This window comes from Coregonus clupeaformis, chromosome 18 (genome assembly GCF_020615455.1).
Source record: "Coregonus clupeaformis isolate EN_2021a chromosome 18, ASM2061545v1, whole genome shotgun sequence".
In the NCBI taxonomy this organism is placed as follows: Eukaryota; Metazoa; Chordata; class Actinopteri; order Salmoniformes; family Salmonidae; genus Coregonus; species Coregonus clupeaformis.
Genome location: NC_059209.1, coordinates 32,511,119 through 32,533,528, shown reverse-complemented (window position 1 = coordinate 32,533,528; position 22,410 = coordinate 32,511,119). Strand labels below are relative to the sequence as shown.

General features: G+C 45.0%; 1 protein-coding gene across 2 annotated transcripts in view; it reads left to right on the top strand.

Annotated features, from left to right (window-relative positions):
• Positions 1-22,410, top strand: part of LOC121581869 (G protein-coupled receptor kinase 5) — a 71,947-nt gene that overhangs the window by 48,816 nt on the left and 721 nt on the right. For both annotated transcript variants that reach the window (XM_041897251.2, XM_041897250.2), the window contains exons 2-15: positions 1,606-1,701; positions 2,047-2,159; positions 8,158-8,235; positions 8,372-8,469; positions 16,877-16,969; positions 17,177-17,240; positions 17,334-17,474; positions 17,725-17,915; positions 18,153-18,190; positions 18,312-18,401; positions 18,617-18,825; positions 20,108-20,245; positions 20,655-20,792; positions 21,009-21,140. In XM_041897251.2, the coding sequence (XP_041753185.1) occupies positions 1,606-1,701; positions 2,047-2,159; positions 8,158-8,235; positions 8,372-8,469; positions 16,877-16,969; positions 17,177-17,240; positions 17,334-17,474; positions 17,725-17,915; positions 18,153-18,190; positions 18,312-18,401; positions 18,617-18,825; positions 20,108-20,245; positions 20,655-20,792; positions 21,009-21,140 (1,619 nt within the window). The remainder of the gene's footprint in view (positions 1-1,605; positions 1,702-2,046; positions 2,160-8,157; positions 8,236-8,371; positions 8,470-16,876; positions 16,970-17,176; positions 17,241-17,333; positions 17,475-17,724; positions 17,916-18,152; positions 18,191-18,311; positions 18,402-18,616; positions 18,826-20,107; positions 20,246-20,654; positions 20,793-21,008; positions 21,141-22,410) is intronic.

The following is a 22,410-nucleotide window of genomic DNA, read 5'->3' as shown; positions in this document are numbered from 1 at the left end:
GAGAGAATCAGACATGTTGTAATTCTCTATTTGATGGGCCTCTTTCAGTTATGAGCCTCGTAGACCATATGTTTACCATATATGATATGATGTCCACCATAGTCTCTTGCTCTAACCAGCCCAGCTTTCTGATAAGCCTGACTGCGTCTCACCTGTCTGTCACTTATTCATTCATTTTCCCCATTGAATCATAAAGTGTCGTATTTCTGTTCTCTGAGAAGATGTGTGAATGTAGCTAGGGAAGTGCGCTGGGGTAAGAATGTCATAGTTACTGTTGCTAAGGCCCAATAGTTATTTTAGGATGTATAAGATCAGGGTTAATAATTCACTAGTTACACCTGTTGACTTGTTGGAGTTACATCTCCATTATATTCCATCGTTGGAGACCATGTGACCCAACCAGGAAAATCTCTGGCTCCTAGTTATAGCCTCTCAGTTTTTCCTGGTCAGGGCATGTGTTGCCTGAAAGGCTTACCTCCGCAACGGTTCCACTACATAGCTTTCACCTATCAAGTCAATGTCAGTTCAGTGAGGTTGAATGAGGGGAGGAGGGAGGCCCATTGTTTAACCCAGGTTAGACTGAGGCTTGAGGGGAGGGTCTGTGGTAGCAGTCGGTGTGCAAGAAAGAGTTGGGGGGGTTAGGAAAGGATGTGAAAGCTGCTAAAGCGTTTACACACAGTGAGTGGTTAACACATTACATACTTGTTGGAGCGTTCCTGGATTATTGCTTAAAGATGTCCGTCTGTCTGTAGCCCTCGCTCTCTCCTCTACCACTCTGTCTCTCTGTCTCTCTGTCTCTCTGTCTCTCTGTCTCTCTCTCTCTCTCTCTCTCTCTCTCTCTCTCTCTCTCTCTCTCTCTCTCTCTCTCTCGCTCTCTCGCTCTCTCGCTCTCTCTCTCTCCATCCCTCTCCATCACTCTCATGCCAGACTATCCCAAACAATGTGAGTGTGAGACAGGGAAGGGCAAACCTAGTGAACATTAGCACCATTTTCAGTAGCAAACATGGTTTATCATCTGATGTTGATGCGTGTGTGTGTGAGAGAGCCCTATGCTGGAAGCATATTCAGGGTTATTTAGTGATGGAATCTGCTTTGGCCAAGCTCTATGTTCCGACGGGAATCTGACTGGCTGGGATTGTATTCTCTGTTAAACACACACACATACACTGTTCTGCCTCGGGATGGCCACATTCCCCGGAGCGTTACACAGAGGAAGAAAATAAAACGGAGAGAGCAAAAGAAAGAGAGAAAAGGGATTTGGAGAGGAAGTGAGATGTAATGTATAAATGATACATAATCACAATGCCTATGAGTTAATTCAGGGCCCTGAGCTGCACTCATTTGTCAGTTGCAGAGCTCTCTATCTTTTTCTCTCATTCTCCCATACTGAAACTAATAGTGTGTGTTTGTGCCCTCAGAAACTGTGTGTGTGTGCCTCAGCGTAGAACATATCAGTTGTTGGTGTGTGTGTAAGCACAGATCCTCAGTTGTTAGTGCGTGTGCGTGTGTGTGTGTGTGTGTGTGAGTGTGTGTAAGCACAGATCCTCAGTTGTTGGTATTGTAGTTGATTGTCCCCCTCCTCCCTTCTCTCCTCTCTTTCCGCAGGTGGAGGAGGGAAGCGGAAAGGCAGGAGTAAGAAATGGAAGGAGATCCTCCGCTTCCCCCACATCAGCCAGTGCACTGAGCTGGGCAACAGCATCGGTACATTACTGTGTCTGCGTCTGTGTGTGTTTTTGCAAGTATTACTTGCGTGCCACGTTACTGGTGTGTTGTCAGTGTTTGTAAACGTGCCTAGGTCTATCCAAATTTTTATACTAGTGTCTGTGTGTGTTTTTGTGTCTTTGTTTTTGTGTCTGTCTGTCTGTCTGTCTGTCTGTCTGTCTGTCTGTCTGTCTGTCTGTCTGTCTGTCTGTCTCTGTCTGTCTGTCTGTCTGTCTCTGTGTGTGTGTGTGTGTGTGTGTGTGTGTGTGTGTGTGTGTGTGTGTGTGTGTGTGTGTGTGTGTGTGTGTGTGTGTGTGTGTGTGTGTGTGTGTGTGTTTCTGGCAGATCGGGACTACATGAGCCTGTGTGAGAAGCAGCCCATCGGCAGACTGCTGTTCCGCCTCTACTGTGAGACCAGACCTGAATTGCTGCGATGCATCCACCTACTGGACGCCATGGTAACACACACACACACACAAAAACACACACACTTTTAAATGCACTCACTTGGATTAAACACTATCTCAAAAAAGTACTAATCATGTTCAGTTGACTGAGAGAAGACAATCAAATTGAGTAGTGATTATACTAACAGCCTCCCCTTTATTCAGTGACACAATGTGTCTCAGATGACAGGTTTTAGATTGTAGAGAAGAAACCATCCAAACCCAATATCAACAATGGCCAGCAGCCTCCCCAGGACCATGTGACTGGATGAGAGGATTGTTTCTGGTCAGACCCCCCCCACCCCTTCCCATCAACCTAAAAAGGACCATCACGCTCTGAGGGAAACTACCCTCGCGCACACAAAATAATGGGGCAGCAGCAGACATGCATTTTTGTAGTCACACACACTAGATCTAAAATAAAAACACAATGTTATGAGAAAGAAGAGACAATGAAATCAGATATCTTGTGGGGTCATATTTTTTTATAGAGAAACAGAGAGAGTGTGTCCATGTGCCTATACTGTATAAGCTAGGGAAAAAAGAGAGAGAGAGAGAGAGGGAAGGAAGGAAGGAATGTGCCTGGGGTCCCTGTGGTTCCTCTGACGTCAGTGCAGAGGGAGGGAGGGGGGTATGTGTGATTGCTGGCGAATTATGATTGGCTATTGTTGGCAAAACTCTGTATGCGTTGTCACACACACACACACAACTACACACACACACACGCACACAGAATGAGCTTCCCAATTGTTACCCCTAGGGGTTAGCTGAAGGGAAATGGAGACGCCCCCTTGGCTTTTTGGCAGACTTGTGTATACACACACACACACACACACACACACACACACACACACCACAAAGGTCAGAGGAACAGATCTAATCGCAGAAGTCTGGCCTTTTCACCCCATGCCTTTCTTTCCATAGCTCTGTTTCTCTCTCTCTGTTTCTTTCTATAGCTCTGTTTCTCTCTCTCTGTTTCTTTCTATAGCTCTGTTTCTCTCTCTCTGTTTCTTTCTATAGCTCTGTTTCTCTCTCTCTGTTTCTTTCTATAGCTCTGTTTCTCTCTCTGTGTTTCTTTCCATAGCTCTGTTTCTCTCTCTCTGTTTCTTTCCATAGCTCTGTTTCTCTCTCTTTCTTTCTATAGCTCTGTTTCTTTCTCTCTGTTTCTTTCTATAGCTCTGTTTCTCTCTCTGTGTTTCTTTCTATAGCTCTGTTTCTCTCTCTCTGTTTCTTTCTATAGCTCTGTTTCTCTCTCTCTGTTTCTTTCTATAGCTCTGTTTCTCTCTCTCTGTTTCTTTCCATAGCTCTGTTTCTCTCTCTCTGTTTCTTTCCATAGCTCTGTTTCTCTCTCTGTCTGTGTCTCAGAGCAGAGTAGATCACTCTAGAGTGTGCCACAGCCCGGGTCAGGAGAGAAACTCTAGAAGTGTGTGTGTGTATGTTGGAAAGCTGGTGATGCTGGTCTGACACACTGTGACACTCCAGGACCTCACGGAATCCTGCCGTGTTGACTATGTGGTTGCCAGGCAACGCAGGGTCACATATGGAGTATAGAGAGTGTCTGTTAATAACAGATTGTTGGTTAAAGAGGTGTTTGTGTGTGTGTTTCAGGGCAGGTGGGTTAGTGAAGAGTCTTGCGTAATGGGGATTGAGAGGGGAGAGAATGATCAGGCAGTGAAGGATTATCACAGATGCCCAGATCAGCAGACCTACTCACCTCGAGACTATCCCCCAGCCCTAGCAATGCTGAACCACACTCGATGCTCTCACACTCATGGCTGATATATCATTGATTGATTGTTGTACACCAATGGCGAAGGTGCATAAAGATGGCGGTCCCCATGTACTTACTACAAGCGCCTCGTTCGCTCAGTTCTCCATATTGTACATTGCTCTCCGTTACTCTTTTTTTGTATGGGCATTAGCGCAGTATACATGATTCCAATTCTAGCTCCAAGACAGCGGCAATTCGAAAAAAACGAAAAAGTAGATTGTGCTGATTTACTTGCACATTGAACCATGTTGCTTGCGATAGTTTAAAACTAAAACAATTATTTATTGGTGTTTTACCCAATAAATTACTGGGAGTTTTTTTATATAGTGTGCGACTCTCTTCATTTATTTTTATAGTGTTAAAACAATGACATCATATCTGAATTTCTCCATCTGTATACACCTTTGGTGCCGTATGGGCTTAGAAGACACAATATCAAGTATGTGTGCTGTGCACAAAACACAAAGCACATGTTTGATTCAGAGGGATTGGGTTAAATGTGGAAGACACATTTCAGTTGAATGCATTCAGTTGTACAACTGACTAGGTATCCCCCTTTCCTTTCCCTTTACATTAAACAAAGTAAATGCATTTAACAATTAAATGCATAATTAGTACTCACAACAAAGTACAGTTTTCACCTTGTCACACTACACAAACAATACACTTCTCCCTCTCCTATACCCGAGCTGCTAAAGGTATAGATAATGACTGATCATTTCAAGTCAATGCAGTCCACACGGTCTAGTCGCATGTTGCATGTTTGCAGAATACTGATAGCAACACAATAATGTCTATCATTCAAAACATGGTCTCGTCCATACTTTGCCCCTGATTATGGAATATTATTGAATGTACCAGTCAGACCTCGGTCTAAATAGTATTTTGTTTTCTTTCAAATACTACAGTTGCTTAGATTACTTTACCCAGCATGCCAGTTGGATTTGGTTTGCACTTTTGGGACTATTCCATTGGTAGCATTATGCTGGCCAAGATAAATCGGTAGTGCATGACGTATTTCAAAGGAAATTGATATTATTTGGAACCAGGTCTGATACAGTGCATTCGGAAAATATTCAGACCCCTTGACTTTTTCCACATTTTGTTACGTTACAGCCTAATTCTAAAATGGATAAAATTGTTTTTTTCCATCATCAATCTACACACAATACCCCATAATGACAAATCAAAAACAGGTTTTTAGATTTTTTTGTAAATGTATATTTAAATAACCCATGGAAATATCACATTTACATAAGTATTCAGACCCTTTACTCAGTACTTTGTTGAAGCACCTTTGGCAGCGATTACAGTCTCGAGTTTCTCCCATTCTTCTCTGCAGATCCTCTCAAGCTCGTGTCAGGTTCGATAGGGAGCGTCGCTGCACAGCTATTTTCAGGTCTCTCCAGAGATGTTCGATCAGGTTCAAGTCCGGGCTCTGACTGGGTCACTCAAGGACATTCAGAGATTTGTCTCAAAGCCACTCCAGCATTGTCTTGGCTGTGGGCTTAGGGACGTTGTCCTGTTGGAAGGTGAACCTTCGCCCGTCTGAGGTCCTAGAGCAGGCTTTCATCAAGGATCTCTCTGTACTTTGCTCCGTTCATCTTTCCCTCGTACCTGACCAGGCACCGGTGAAACGGGCACGGGCTGTGCCGGACTGACGACGCGCACCACAGGCTTGGTGCGGGGAGCAGGAATGGGCCGGACCGGGCTGACGACACGCACCCCTGGCTTGGTGCGGGGAGCAGGAACGGGCCGGACCGGGCTGGCGATGCGCACCACAGGCTTGGTGCGGGGAGCAGGAATGGGCCGGACCAGGCTGACGACGCGCACCTCTGGCTTGGTGCGGGGAGCAGGAACGGGCCGGACCGGGCTGACGATGCGCACCACAGGCTTGGTGCGGGGAGCAGGAATGGGCCGGACCGGGCTGACGACGCGCACCCCTGGCTTGGTGCGGGGAGCAGGTACGGGCCGGACCGGGCTGACGATGCGCACCACAGGCTTGGTGCGGGGAGCAGGAACGGGCCGGGCCGGGCTGACGAAGCGCACCACTGGCTTGGTGCGGGGAGCAGGAACGGGCCGGGCCGGGCTGACGAAGCGCACCACTGGCTTGGTGCGAGGGGCAGGAACAGGCCGGGCCGGGCTGGCAACGCGCACCATTGGCTTGGTGCGGGGAGCAGGAACAGGCCGGGCCGGGCTGGCGACGCGCACCATTGGCTTGGTGCGAGGGGCAGGAACAGGCCGGACCGGGCTGGCGACGCGCACCATTGGCTTGGTGCGAGGGGCAGGAACAGGCCGGACCGGGCTGGCGACGCGCACCATTGGCTTGGTGCGAGGGGCAGGAACAGGCCGGACCGGGCTGTGGAGACGGACTGGAAGTCTGGAGCGAAGAGCTGACACAACCCGTCCTGGCTGAATGCCTATCTTAACACACTCTGTGTAAGGCATCAGCACAGGACGTACAGGGCTGTGTACACGTACTGGCACAACAGCACGTGACACTGGCGCAGGATATCCGGGACCGAGGAGGGGTACTGGAGGCCACGAGCGTTGAGCCGGCACACTCCGTCCTGGCTGCCTGCCCACCTTAGCACGACACGTGCGTGGTGCTCGCACAGGACGTACCGGACTGTGCCGGACCACTCGCGGCACAGTACGCAGCTCCGCATATCTCGGAACCTGCCCAGTCTCACGCTGCCTAGCCTGAGTACGGGGAGTTGGCTCTGCTCTACCTCTAGGCTCCGCCAACCTCCCTTCCGGCCCCCCAAACCCGGTGGCCTCCTCTCCTAATCCCCAAACTCGCCCTGTAGCTGCCTCCAGCAGCCCCGTCGTCCATGCCGTGTGCCCCCCCCTAAAAATTTATTGGGGTTGCCTCTTGCGTGTCCGACGTCGGCCCGGTTGGCGCCGCTGCTCCTCTCTACGGCGCGCCTCCACCGTCTCCTCCCACGGACGGCGATCCATACCGGCCTGGATCTCCTCCCAAGTCCAGGACCCTTTCCCGTCCAATATCTCCTCCCAAGTCCAGGCTGTCTGCTCCTGGACACGCTGCTTGGTCCTGTTATGGTGGGATCTTCTGTCACGTTCGTCAAAAGGAGCGGACCAAGGCGCAGCGTGGAATGCGAACATACTTTATTTATATTCACCACACGAACAAAAACAACAAAACGATACGTGAAGTCCACGGTCAAATACACAAACCAACACGGAACAAGATCCCACAAAACACAAGTGCCAAACGGCTGCCTAAGTATAGTTCCCAATCAGAGACAACAAGCAACAGCTGATTCACGTTGCCTCTGATTGAGAACCACCCCGGCCAACATAGAAACACATGAACTAGAAACTGAAACAATGAACACAAAACATAGACTCTACACACCCTGGCTCAACATAAAAGAGTCCCTAGAGCCAGGGCGTGACAATCTCAAGGATGATCAATGGAAACAGAATGCAACTGAGCTCAATTTCGAGTCTCATAGCAAAGGGTCTGAATACCTATGTAAATAAGGTATTTCTGTTTTTATTTTGTATAAATTTGCACACATTTCTAAAAACCTGTTTTCGCTTTGTCATTATGGGGTATTGTGTGTAGATTGATGAGATTATTATGATTATTTTTTTTATTTTAGAGTAAGGCTGTAACGTAACAACAATGTAGAAAAAGTTAAGGGGTCTAAATACTTTCCGAATGCACTGTATGTACTGTCAGTGTTTAATAATGGGATGTTGTGTTGAACCAGGTCTGATATGTACTGTCAGTGTTTAATGATGGGATGTTGTGTTGAACCAGGTCTGATATGTACTGTCAGTGTTTAATGATGGGATGTTGTGTTGAACCAGGTCTGATATGTACTGTCAGTGTTTAATGATGGGATGTTGTGTTGAACCAGGTCTGATATGTACTGTCAGTGTTTAATGATGGGATGTTGTGTTGAACCAGGTCTGATATGTACTGTCAGTGTTTAATGATGGGATGTTGTGTTGAACCAGGTCTGATATGTACTGTCAGTGTTTAATGATGGGATGTTGTGTTGAACCAGGTCTGATATGTACTGTCAGTGTTTAATGATGGGATGTTGTGTTGAACCAGGTCTGATATGTACTGTCAGCGTTTAATGATGGGATGTTGTGTTGAACCAGGTCTGATATGTACTGTCAGTGTTTAATGATGGGATGTTGTGTTGAACCAGGTCTGATATGTACTGTCAGCGTTTAATGATGGGATGTTGTGTTCTTTAGGACGACTATGAGCTGGTGCCTGATGAGAAACGGAAAAGCAGAGGAGATCAGATTATTGGGAAGTTCCTGTCTAAACAGGTGAGTCAGTCTTTAAAGGAGGATTGATGAATGTAGATGTACAGCTGTTAGATTGTTTGTTTGTGTGTACTTGTGTGTGTGCGTGCTTATGTGTGCTCTTGTGTGTGTGTGTGTGTGTGTGTGTGTGTGTGTGTAGTCGTCAGAGTGTGTGGAGGCAGCAGAGAGCCTTGCTGAGCAGTGTAGAGAGAACCTGGAGCTCCACCCCTGCAAGGAGATCTTCAGTGACTGTCGCAAGTAAGGGAATCTTCCTTTGGTCGCATTACTTTTCGTTCAACTGTGATGTTATTAAGAAACAGCTTGTTCCTAGCTTATCCCTAACCTGGTCCCATACTCTATATGCTGTAGCCAACTCTTCTATTGTTTTCAAGCCATACAAGTTGCTGCTGGCATAACGCAGCTTCAAAAGACGATTTGATTAACCCACTTGGTAACAGTGGGAGAATTGAGTGGTTGGTGTACCAGGTAGGGCCAGGTGCTCAAAGTGAACCCCCACCCCAACCGATAGACCAGGGATCATCAACTAGATTCAGCCACTGGCCAATTTTTTTCTTGAGTGGATGGTCAGGGGGCCAGGACATAATTACAAATCATTTGCAGACTGCAAAATGGCCGCAAGAAGACCAAACAGATATAATACTTGACTGAAACAAAATTATTTACAATCTTGCTTATATGTTTTAGACGGAATCTAAAACAAAAATCCAGAAAATCACATTGTATAATTTTTAAAATTAATTACTTAAAAATTATACAATGTGATTTTCTGGATTTTTGTTTTAGATTCCGTCTCTCACAGTTGAAGTGTGCCTATGATAAAAAAATTACAGACCTCTACATGCTTTGTAAGTAGGAAAACCTGCAAAATCGGCAGTGTATCAAATACTTGTTCTCCCCACTGTATATCTCTCTATTATGCATGGGAATACTTTGGAACAAATCTCCAAAATTATAATCACTTGGAGCTGATTTGGTGGTGTTTTTAGTCTTTTATGTCCAACAATAAAAAATAAATGGATTTATTTATTTTGCTCACAAAACTTTGAGGGCCAAATAAAATCACCTGCGGCCTGCCAGTTGGGGAACCCTGCCATAGGCCTTTGTTTTCCGTAAAAACACTCACCCCACTCTAAGCAAGCTACCTAGCATACTGCTCACAGAGAGGGCAAATAGGGGAGAGCAATCAGCTGATCATAGCGAATGTAGATCATGTAAATCAGCTAACTTAGCTAGCTAACGGTTAGCTGTGCTGTTGTAACAATTGAACTACTCTTTACCTGTGATTAAAGTTTGTTCTGCTGCTAACATCTGCGTTGTACGCCTACTTAAAAACATCTGCGTTGTACGCCTACTTAAAAACATCTGCGTTGTGCGCCTACTTAAAAACATCTGCGTTGTACGCCTACTTAAAAACATCTGCGTTGTACGCCTACTTAAAAACATCTGCGTTGTACGCCTACTTAAAAACATCTGCGTTGTACGCCTACTTAAAAACATCTGCGTTGTATGCCTACTTAAAAACATATGCATTGTACGCCTACTTAAAAATCATCAGTTTGAATTGAACCCTTCCCTGTCCCTGACAACTCAAAAAGTAGCCAGTGTGCCTCTACTCATAATACCGCTAGGCTCTGGTAACTTCTGCTTGTGCAGCAGCAGGAGGGTGAGTGCAGTGCGCACTCGCCTGTGGGCAGAGGAGCGGGGCAGGGGGGATTTTAAGAGTCAAAAATATGAAATTCGCTCGTTTGATGGGCAATATTTTACAGAACAGAAGAGACTAAAAGTAAAATAAAAATGTATCTGAAAGGGCACTTTTCTCATGCACCCCTAGAGCTCTATCTGTGCACGTGCCTAGTACCAGGTGTACAGTGCCGTGAAAAAGTATTTGCCCCCTTTCTGATTTTCTCTATTTTTGATACTGAATGTTATCAGATATTCAACCAAAGCCTAATATTAGATAAAAAATACTTATTTTATTTATTTAATTAACACAGTTATGCAACACCCAATTCCCCTGTGTGAAAAAGTAATTGCCCCCTTACACTCAATAACTGGTTGTGTCACCTTTAGCTGCAATGACTCCAACCAAATGCTTCCTGTAGCACCTCCCTCTGCAACTGGATCCTGGACTTCCTGACGGGCCGCCCCCAGGTGGTAAGGGTAGGTAACAACACATCCGCCACGCTGATCCTCAACACGGGGGCCCCTCAGGGGTGTGTGCTCAGTCCCCTCCTGTACTCCCTGTTCACTCATGACTGCATGGCCAGGCACGACTCCAACACCATCATTAAGTTTGTTGATGACACAACAGTGGTAGGCCTGATCACCGACAACGACAAGACAGCCTATAGGGAGGAGGTCAGAGACCTGGCCGTGTGGTGCCAGGACAGCAACCTCTCCCTCAACGTGATCAAGACAAAGGAGATGATTGTGGACTACAGGAAAAAGAAGAGGACCAAGCACGCCCCCATTCTCATCGACGGGGCTGTAGTGGAGCAGGTTGAGAGCTTCAAGTTCCTTGGTGTGCATATCACCAACACACTAACATGGTCCAAGCACACCAAGACAGTCGTGAAGAGGGCACGACAAAACCTATTCCCCCTAAGGAGACTGAAAAGATTTGGCATGGGTCCATAGATACTCAAAAGGTTCTACAGCTGCACCATCGAGAGCATTCTGACTGGTTGCATCACTGCCTGGTATGGCAACTGCTCGGTCTCCCACCGCAAGGCACTACAGAGGGTAGTGCGTAAGGCACAGTACATCTCTGGGGCCAAGTTTCCTGCCATCCAGGACCTCTATACCAGGCGGTGTCAGAGGAAGGCCCTAAAAATTGTCAAAGACTCCAGCCACCCTAGTCATAGACTGTTCTCTCTGCTACCGCATGGCAAGTGGTACCGGAGCGCCAAGTATAGGTCCAAGAGATTTCTAAACAGCTTCTACCCCCAAGCCATAAGACTCCTGAACATCTAATCCAGGGGTGTCAAACTCATTTTAGCTCAGGGGCCACATGGAGGAAAATCTATTCCCAAGTGGGCCGGACCGGAAAAATCATGGTATATATAACTTAAAAACAACAACTTCAGATTGTTTTCTTTGTTTTAATACGATCAACATACAACATAAAGCTGGAGGCTGAGGACAGTGTGTCCAAAATAGTACAAGCACAACATCACTATTAATCATAAAACACGTCAAGTTTATTTGAAAATTCTAAAGAAAAAGAACACACAAACACACAATGCCTCAGTGATTAACAATACTGTTTCACAGATCACAGAACTATATCAGGGTGTCATTTCTCAGGCAGAAATGTAGATAAAAATAATGAAATCCTGTTCCGCAAACAAGTGCAAGAACCACAGAGTCAAGAATAGGTTAAATATACAAATAAAATAAAATCAATTAAAAACAATAGCACATCAACATAAAAACATATAAACATAAAGCTGGAGCCTGAGGACAGTGTCCAAAAGCACAACATCACTATTAATCATAAAACACCTCAAGTTATTTGAAAGTTCTGAGGACAAAGAACACACAAACACACAATGCCTCAGTGATTCACAGAAGTATATCACAGATCACAGAACTATATCAGGGTGTCATTTCTCAGGCAGAAATGTAGATAAAAATAATGAAATCCTGTTCCCCAAACAAGTGCAAGAACCACAGAGTCAAGAATAGGTTAAATATACAAATAAAATAAAAACAATTAAAAACAATAGCACATCAACATAAAAACATATAAACATAAAGCTGGAGCCTGAGGACAGTGTCCAAAAGCACAACATCACTATTAATCATAAAACACCTCAAGTTATTTGAAAGTTCTGAGGACAAAGAACACACAAACACACAATGCCTCAGTGATTCACAGAAGTATATCACAGATCACCGAACTATATCAGGGTGTCATTTCTCAGGCAGAAATGTAGATAAAAATAATGAAATCCTGTTCCCCAAACAAGTGTAAGAACCACAGAGTCAAGAATAGGTTAAATATACAAATAAAATAAAATCAATTAAAAACAATAGCACATCAACATAAAAACATATAAACATAAATCTGAAAGCGTTGCTCAAACTCCCGTAACAGTCCCGTTATTTTATCTTTGAACCGCTTCATGTCTGCCACATGTTGGGTCGCGCACACATTTTTCAGACAGGGGAAGTGAGCTGCATCACCACCGGCAAGTTGCGTCTCCCACAATGACAGCTTCAACTTGAAAGAATGTATGCTGTCATAATACTGCGTGACAACTTTGTTGCGCCCTTGCAGCTGTTTGTTCAAGTTATTCAGGTGCTCTGTAACATCCACCATAAATGCAAGGTCCGGCATCCATTCTGCGGAATGAAATTCTAACACTGGTTTGCCCTTTTCTTCCATGAACTGTTCAATTTCTTCTCGTAAATCAAAGAAACGCCTCAGCACAGCACCTCGGCTTAACCATCTTACCTCAGTGTGGTATGGCAGGCCATAGATGTGGTCTTTCTCTCTGAGAAGGCTGTCAAACTGACGGTGATTCAGGCTTCTGGATCGGATGAAATTAACAGTTTGGATGACCACCTTCATGACGTTATCCATCTTTAATGACTTGCAACACAAAGCCTCCTGGTGCAAAATACAGTGAAAAGTCAAAAAATCACGTCCTCCATTTGCAGATTGCACTTTCTCTCTGAACTTTGTCACAACGCCTGCTTTTTTCCCGATCATTGAGGGCGCACCATCTGTAGCCAGGCTGACAGCGCGGGACAAGTCCACACCGACCCTGTCCAGCGCGCCGACGAGTGCGGTAAAAATATCAGCTGCTGTCGTTGTATCTGTCATCGGCACCAACTCCACGAACTCCTCGGTGACGGTCAATGTGTCATCAACTCCGCGGATGAAAAAATGGCCAGTTGTGCAACATCTGTAATGGCCGTGCTTTCATCAATTGCAACCGAAAACGCAATAAATGACTTTACTTTTTGCTTCAACTGGCTGTCCAAATCCACTGAAAGATCAGAAATCCTGTCTGCAACTGTGTTTCTTGTCAGGCTGATATTTGCAAAAGCCTGCCACTTTTCAGGGCACACAATCTCCGCTGCCTTCATCATGCATGTTTTTACAAATTCACCCTCACTAAATGGTTTTGAAGCCACTGCGATTTCATTAGCAATGAGGTAGCTCGCTTTCACTGCAGCGTCACTGATGTCTCGGCTGTGAGTAAACACAGACTGCTGTTTCTTCAGACCCGCCAACAGTTCATTCACCTTCTCTCATCTCCGCTGTCCTTGAAAGTTGTCATATTTGTCGGCATGAAGACTCACATAGTGGCGACGAAGGTTATATTCTTTCAGCACTGCAACATGCTCTGAACACACCAAACATACAGCTTTCCCATTCAATTCCGTGATTAAATAGGATGACAATTTTTCTTGGAACATTCTGCACTCTGCGTCCACTTTTCTCTTTTTTGACAGAGACATATTGGGGCAATGAGGGTGCCAAAGCACATAATGTTAAAAGTAGAAGCCGTAATAAATATCGCGGGCAAAACAAAGTAGCTCATTGGCTGCACGTGCTTGACCTACTTGCTCTGCCCCGGTATAAACAGTTTGCTTGCTTAACACAATTGCTATTGCGCCATCCAGTGGACGCAATTGGAACAGCAGTTTATTTTATTGAAAAATTGCGGCGCATTTTTATACTTTCCAACATGTTTTTCTTTTTTTCTTTTTTTTTTTATCATCTCGCGGGCCGGATTAAACCCCCCCCTCTTTTACGCTGCCGCTACTCTCTGTTTATTATCTATGCATAGTCACTTTAATAACTCTACCTACATGTACAGTGGGGAAAAAAAGTATTTAGTCAGCCACCAATTCTGCAAGTTCTCCCACTTAAAAAGATGAGAGAGATCATCATAGGTACACGTCAACTATGACAGACAAATTGAGAGAAAAAAAATCCAGAAAATCACATTGTAGGATTTTTAATGAATTTATTTGCAAATTATGGTGGAAAATAAGTATTTGGTCACCTACAAACAAGCAAGATTTCTGGCTCTCACAGACCTGTAACTTCTTCTTTAAGAGGCTCCTCTGTCCTCCACTCGTTACCTGTATTAATGGCACCTGTTTGAACTTGTTATCAGTATAAAAGACACCTGTCCACAACCTCAAACAGTCACACTCCAAACTCCACTATGGCCAAGACCAAAGAGCTGTCAAAGGACACCAGAAACAAAATTGTAGACCTGCACCAGGCTGGGAAGACTGAATCTGCAATAGGTAAGCAGCTTGGTTTGAAGAAATCAACTGTGGGAGCAATTATTAGGAAATGGAAGACATACAAGACCACTGATAATCTCCCTCAATCTGGGGCTCCACGCAAAGATCTCACCCCGTGGGGTCAAAATGATCACAAGAACGGTGAGCAAAAATCCCAGAACCACACGGGGGACCTAGTGAATGACCTGCAGAGAGCTGGGACCAAAGTAACAAAGCCTACCATCAGTAACACACTACGCCGCCAGGGACTCAAATCCTGCAGTGCCAGACGTGTCCCCCTGCTTAAGCCAGTACATGTCCAGGCCCGTCTGAAGTTTGCTAGAGTGCATTTGGATGATCCAGAAGAGGATTGGGAGAATGTCATATGGTCAGATGAAACCAAAAAAACTTTTTGGTAAAAACTCAACTCGTCGTGTTTGGAGGACAAAGAATGCTGAGTTGCATCCAAAGAACACCATACCTACTGTGAAGCATGGGGGTGGAAACATCATGCTTTCGGGCTGTTTTTCTGCAAAGGGACCAGGACGACTGATCCGTGTAAAGGAAAGAATGAATGGGGCCATGTATCGTGAGATTTTGAGTGAAAACCTCCTTCCATCAGCAAGGGCATTGAAGATGAAACGTGGCTGGGTCTTTCAGCATGACAATGATCCCAAACACACCGCCGGGCAACGAAGGAGTGGCTTCGTAAGAAGCATTTCAAAGTCCTGGAGTGGCCTAGCCAGTCTCCAGATCTCAACCCCATAGAAAATCTTTGGAGGGAGTTGAAAGTCCGTGTTGCCCAGCGACAGCCCCAAAACATCACTGCTCTAGAGGAGATCTGCATGGAGGAATGGGCCAAAATACCAGCAACAGTGTGTGAAAACCTTGTGAAGACTTACAGAAAATGTTTGACCTGTGTCATTGCCAACAAAGGGTATATAACAAAGTATTGAGAAACTTTTGTTATTGACCAAATACTTATTTTCCACCATAATTTGCAAAAAAATTCATTAAAAATCCTACAATGTGATTTCCTGGATTTTGTTTTCTCATTTTGTCTGTCATAGTTGACGTGTACCTATGATGAAAGTTACAGGCCTCTCTCATCTTTTTAAGTGGGAGAACTTGCACAATTGGTGGCTGACTAAATACTTTTTTTCCCCACTGTACATATTACCTCAATTACCTCGACTAACCGGTGCCCCCGCACATTGACTCGGTACTGGTACCCCCTGTATATAGCCTCGCTATTGTTATTTTTCTTGCTGCTCTTTAATTATTTGTTACTTTTATTTCGTATTATTTTATATTCTATTTTTTGTGTAATTTTTTTGTTGTTATTCTTTCGTAAAACTGCATTGTTGGTTAAGGGCTTGTAAGTAAGCATTTCACTGTAAGGTCTACACCTGTTGTATTCGGCGCATGTGACAAATAAAATCTGATTTGATTTGGTCAGTCTCTTTCATCACTGTGGTGGTATTTTGGCCCACTCTTGCATGCAGAACTGATTTAACTCAGAGATGTTTGTGGATTTTCAAGCATCAACTGCTCGTTTCAAGTCCTGCCACAGCATCTCAATTGGCATTAGGTCTGGACTTTGACTAGGCCATTCCAAAACTTCAAATGTGTTGCTTTTTAACCATTTTCATGTAGACTTGATTGTGTGTTTTGGATCATTGTCTTGCTGCATGACCCAGCTGCACTTCAGCTTCAGCTCACAGACGGATGGCCTGATATTCTCCTGTAGAATTATCTGATACAGAGCAGAATTCATGGTTCCTTCTATTAAGGCAAGTCGTCCAGGTCCTGAGGCAGCAAAGCATCCCCAAACCATCACACTACCACCACCATGCTTTACCGTTGGTATGAGGTTCTTACTGTGGAATGCTGTGTTTGGTTTTCGCCAGACATAATGGGACCCATCTCGTCCAAAAAGTTGACTTCAGTTTGCCAAAAAGAACCTGGAAGCACCTGGATTATCATCAAGACTCTTGGAAGAATGTTCTATGGACAGATGAGTCAAAATAATAACTTTGTTTATGAAATAAATGAAATAAGTATGTCATTTTTGTGTTATTTGTTCACTCAGGTTCCCTTGATCTAATATAGGTTTTGGTTGAAGATCTGATAACATTCAGTATCAAATATATGCAAAAGTAGAGAAAATTAGAAAGGGGCAAATACTTTTCACAGCACTGTATATGCACTTGTGCAAGAGCCTGGGGACAAGGTTCTGTTTGACAATGAAGGAACACAGAGAGGGGTTGGCTAAAGCACTAACACCCTGGAGGGACCACCAGCTGCCTTAGCCCCTTGTTAACTGTAACTGCAGCTGTTGTCTGTTGTCTCAGGGCTTTAACCAGTAACCTCTTGTCGTCTGTGCTCTCAGGGCTCTCCATCACTACCTGAGAGGAGATCCCTTCTCGGACTACCAGAACAGCATGTACTTTGACCGTTTCCTACAGTGGAAGATGCTGGAGAGGTGAGTGCTGCCTAAAAACTCCTACAAAATCTAATAAAAACTGATGTTTTTAGTGATGATCAACTATCAGCCTGGTACTTTCTCCATACAACATTACAAATTGGCTAAAGCAGGAGCAGCCTTGCACCTAGGCTAGTATTACTATGTTCCATGATGTACAGTGTACTATTATTCAGCTGTACATTAATGGCTGATGTGTGTTTTCAGGCAGCCAATAGCTAAGGACACGTTTCGACAGTACAGAGTACTGGGGAAGGGAGGATTCGGAGAGGTGAGGCAAATTTGTCCATTTAGGAGAATTATTAGAAAATTGTGATTGTGAGATAAACTGGCCTATGGTATAATACTGTGTGTGTTCTACCAGGTGTGTGCGTGCCAGGTGCGAGCCACAGGGAAGATGTATGCCTGTAAGAAGTTAGAGAAGAAGAGGATTAAGAAGAGGAAAGGAGAGTCCATGGCCCTCAATGAGAAACAAATACTAGAGAAGGTCAACAGCAGATTTGTTGTGAGTCTCCTCCTGTTATTTATTAGGAGACATGACCATACACAATACACACTTCTTTAACTTTATTTTCTCTCTCTCTCTCTCTCTCTCTCTCTCTCTCTCTCTCTCTGTCTCTCTGTCTCTCTGTCTCTCTGTCTCTCTGTCTCTCTGTCTCTGTCTCTGTCTCTGTCTCTGTCTCTCTCTCTCTGTCTCTCTCCCTCTCTGTCTGATCTCTAATCTCTACCCCTATGTGTCTTTGACCCCTCTCTAGGTGAGTTTAGCGTATGCCTATGAGACCAAAGATGCTCTGTGTCTAGTGTTGACCTTAATGAATGGAGGAGATCTGAAGTTCCACATCTATAGCATGGGGACTCCAGGCTTTGAGAAGGACAGGGTCCAGTTCTATGCTGCCCAGATCTGCTGCGGCCTGGACCACCTACACCAGGAATCCATCGTCTACAGGTGACAGCTTTTTATCATAGCACCTACACTCACAGGATAGAAGTTGCCCTTAAACACAGATCTAGTTTCAGATTGCAACCTACTTCCACCTATAACCTAATGAACAGTCTGTTTGTCTGATTGTCATTCGCTATACCAATGTCTCCAGAGATCACGTGATATCAACACATGATGTATTGGTTTTAGTCCCAATGTCAAATGCACCAAACTAACTGTGGTTTTGGAAATTTCTTTCAGGGATTTAAAACCAGAGAATATTCTATTAGATGATAATGGTGAGTTGACCTTCTTCCTACTGTACAATAGCATAACTACTGGGATAATGTCTTTTAACAGAGAGACTCTCTGCTAAATATGACTGATCTTTGAACCCTGACCTCTTCCCCTCTGCTGTAGGACACATCCGGATCTCAGATCTGGGCCTGGCCATCAAAGTGCCTGAAGGGGACCCCATACGAGGCAGAGTGGGAACAGTGGGCTACATGGGTAAGACACCTCCATATGGTATTACCACACATTATAATACATTTATAATACATCTATAAAATACATATAGGCTAAAATCATTGGACAAAAACCTTACATTATCGTAATACATTATCAATTTAAATGTTTTACCATACAAATAAGATATCATCAAACCTGCATGATGAGAACGTGGCATTGGGACAATCTGGTGTCATACTGTGCTGTGTGTGTAGCTCCGGAGGTGATCAACAACGAGCGCTATGGGATGAGTCCAGACTGGTGGGGGCTGGGATGTCTCATCTATGAGATGACCGCGGGACGCTCACCCTTCCGCGCACGCAAAGAACGAGTGAAGAGGGAGGAGGTGGAGAAGAGGGTGCAGGAGGAAGAGGAGGAGTACAGCGACAAGTTTACAGAAGACACCAAGGCCATCTGTAGGGTGGTGAGAGTCCATTGATTGATTGATAAGACTAAGGCCTAGTTAGTATGTCATCAGGACCCTCAGACGTAGGCCTAGTTAGTTTGTCATCAGGACCCTCAGACGTAGGCCTAGTTAGTTTGTCATCAGGACCCTCAGACGTAGGCCTAGTTAGTTTGTCATCAGGAACCTCAGACGTAGGCCTAGTTAGTTTGTCATCAGGACCCTCAGACGTAGGCCTAGTTAGTTTGTCATCAGGAACCTCAGACGTAGGCCTAGTTAGTTTGTCATCAGGACCCTCAGACGTAGGCCTAGTTAGTTTGTCATCAGGAACCTCAGACGTAGGCCTAGTTAGTTTGTCATCAGGAACCTCAGACGTAGGCCTAGTTAGTTTGTCATCAGGACCCTCAGACGGCGTAGGCCTAGTTAGTTTGTCATCAGGAACCTCAGACGTAGGCCTAGTTAGTTTGTCATCAGGACCCTCAGACGTAGGCCTAGTTAGTTTGTCATCAGGAACCTCAGACGTAGGCCTAGTTAGTTTGTCATCAGGACCCTCAGACGTAGGCCTAGTTAGTTTGTCATCAGGAACCTCAGACGTAGGCCTAGTTAGTTTGTCATCAGGAACCTCAGACGTAGGCCTAGTTAGTTTGTCATCAGGACCCTCAGACGTAGGCCTAGTTAGTTTGTCATCAGGACCCTCAGCCGTAGGCCTAGTTAGTTTGTCATCAGGAACCTCAGACGTAGGCCTAGTTAGTTTGTCATCAGGAACCTCAGACGTAGGCCTAGTTAGTTTGTCATCAGGACCCTCAGACGTAGGCCTAGTTAGTTTGTCATCAGGACCCTCAGGCGTAGGCCTAGTTAGTTTGTCATCAGGAACCTCAGACGTAGGCCTAGTTAGTTTGTCATCAGGAACCTCAGACGTAGGCCTAGTTAGTTTGTCATCAGGACCCTCAGACGTAGGCCTAGTTAGTTTGTCATCAGGACCCTCAGACGTAGGCCTAGTTAGTTTGTCATCAGGAACCTCAGACGTAGGCCTAGTTAGTTTGTCATCAGGAACCTCAGACGTAGGCCTAGTTAGTTTGTCATCAGGACCCTCAGACGTAGGCCTAGTTAGTTTGTCATCAGGAACCTCAGACGTAGGCCTAGTTAGTTTGTCATCAGGAACCTCAGACGTAGGCCTAGTTAGTTTGTCATCAGGAACCTCAGACTATATTGGGTAATCGCCCTGAGTAGCTGATCTCATGAATTGCATCATCGTCTCTCTCTCTCTCTCTCTCTCTCTCTCTCTCTCCCTCTCCCGCTCTAGCTGTTGACCAAAGATCCTAAGCAGAGGCTGGGCTGTACAGCAGAGGGGTCAGCGGGGGTGAAGGCTCACTGTTTCTTCAGGAACATCAACTTTAAAAGGCTAGAGGCAGGCATCCAGGAGCCCTCCTTTGTACCTGACGTAAGTAGAAGAGGAGGATGGTATCTCTGTCCCCTGTAGCTCAGTTGGTAGAGCATGGCGCTTGCAACGCCAGGGTTGTGGGTTCGTTTCCCACGGGGGGCCAGTATTAAAATGTATGCACTCACTAACTGTAAGTCGCTCTGGATAAGAGCGTCTGCTAAATGACTAAAATGTAAATGTAAATGTCTTGCTTCAGCTGTAGAAACACAAGACCAGGACGTGTTCAATATATAACCAACCAACTGTTCCAATTGTTTCAATCAGTTACATTCATGACTGGCTGAATATGTGAGTTGGAACAGGGTTGATTACCTCTACTTCAAATGAAGACTTTCATACTTCGTCCTCCTCCCTCCCTCCCTCTATACATATTCCCTCTCTTCCTCCGTTTGTTTCTTCTCTCTCTCAGCCCCGGGCGGTGTACTGTAAGGATGTGTTGGACATTGAGCAGTTCTCTACAGTCAAGGGAGTAAATCTGGACCAAACCGACAACGACTTCTACTTCAAATTCTCTACAGGCTGCGTGTCCATCCCATGGCAGCACGAGGTGGGTGAGCTAACTGGGACATCCGTCCCTCTCCTCTGGCCTATTCACAGAGGTCTGCAACATAACCTGAAAGACTGAATTATTGGTGGTCTTGACAGTCAGTGGCAGTCATATACTGTCCTTACACCAACTCTCTCTCTCTCTCTCTCTCTCTCTCTCTCTCTCTCTCTCTCTCTCTCTCTCTCTCTCTCTCTCTCTCTCTCTCTGTGTGTATAGATGATAGACACAGAGTGTTTCAGTGATCTGAATGTGTTTGGGCCCCAGGGGACCAGACCCCCAGATCTGGACTGGAATACCCCCCCCGAGCCTCCTCGACGCAGCCTGCTGGACAGGATCTTCAGGAGACATGTGAGGGCACACACACACACACACACACACACACACAGGGTCGGTACATACTTACACACATATACCAACATACTCAGTCTCACGCTGTTCACACTGCACAGTTACATCCACACACTGAGACGAGACAAGACTAACTCTCTCTCTCTCTCTCGCGCTCCCTCTCTCGCTCTCCCCCTCTCTCTCTCTCTCTCTCTCGCTCTCTTTCTCTCTCTCTCTCTCTCTCTCTCTCTCTCTCTCTCTCCTCTCTCAATTCAATGCAATTCAATTCAATTTAATTTAAGGGCTTTATTGGCATGGGAAACATATGTTTACATTGCCAAAGCAAGTGAAATAGATATTAAAACAAAAGCTAAATAAACAATACAAATATTAACAGTAAACATTACACTCACAAATTTCCTAAAGAGTAAAGTAAAAAACATAAATATAAATATGGGTTGTATTTACAATGGTGTTTGTTCTTCACTGGTTGCCCTTTTCTTGTGGAAACAGGTGACAAATCTTTCTACTGTGATTGCACACTGTGGTATTTCACCCAATAGATATGGGAGTTTATCAAAATTGGATTTGTTTTTGGGTCTGTGTAGTCTGAGGGAAATATGTCTCTCTAATATGGTCATACATTTGGTAAGGAGGTCAGGAAGTGCAGCTCAGTTTCCACCTCATTTTGTGGGCAGTGTGCACATACCTGTCTTCTGTGCGCAGTGTGCACATACGCGACCTTTCTCAATAGCAAGGCTATGCTCACTGAGTCTGTACATAGTCAAAGCTTTCCTTAAGTTTGGGTCAGTCACAGTGGTCAGGTATTCTACCACTGTGTACTCTCTGTTTAGGGACAAATAGCATTCTAGTTTGCTCTGTTATTTTGTTAATTCTTTTCAATGTGTCAAGTAATTATCTTTTTGTTTTCTCATGATTTGGTTGGGTCTAATTGTGTTGCTGTCCTGGGGCTCTGTGGGGTCTGTTTGTGTTTGTGAACAGATCCGCAGGACCAGCTTGCTTAAGGGACTCTGTAGGTGATGGCTTTGTTATGGAAGGTTTGGGAATCGCTTCCTTTTAGGTGGTTGTAGAATTTAACTGCACTTTTCTGGATTTTGATTATTTGGTGTTTTACGTTGTACACAGAGGATATTTGAGCAGAATTCTGCATGCAGAGTCTCAATTTGGTGTTTGTCCCATGTTGTAAATTCTTGGTTGGTGAGCGGATCCCAGACCTCACAACCATAATGGGCAATGGGTTCTATAACTGATTCAAGTATTTTTATCCAGA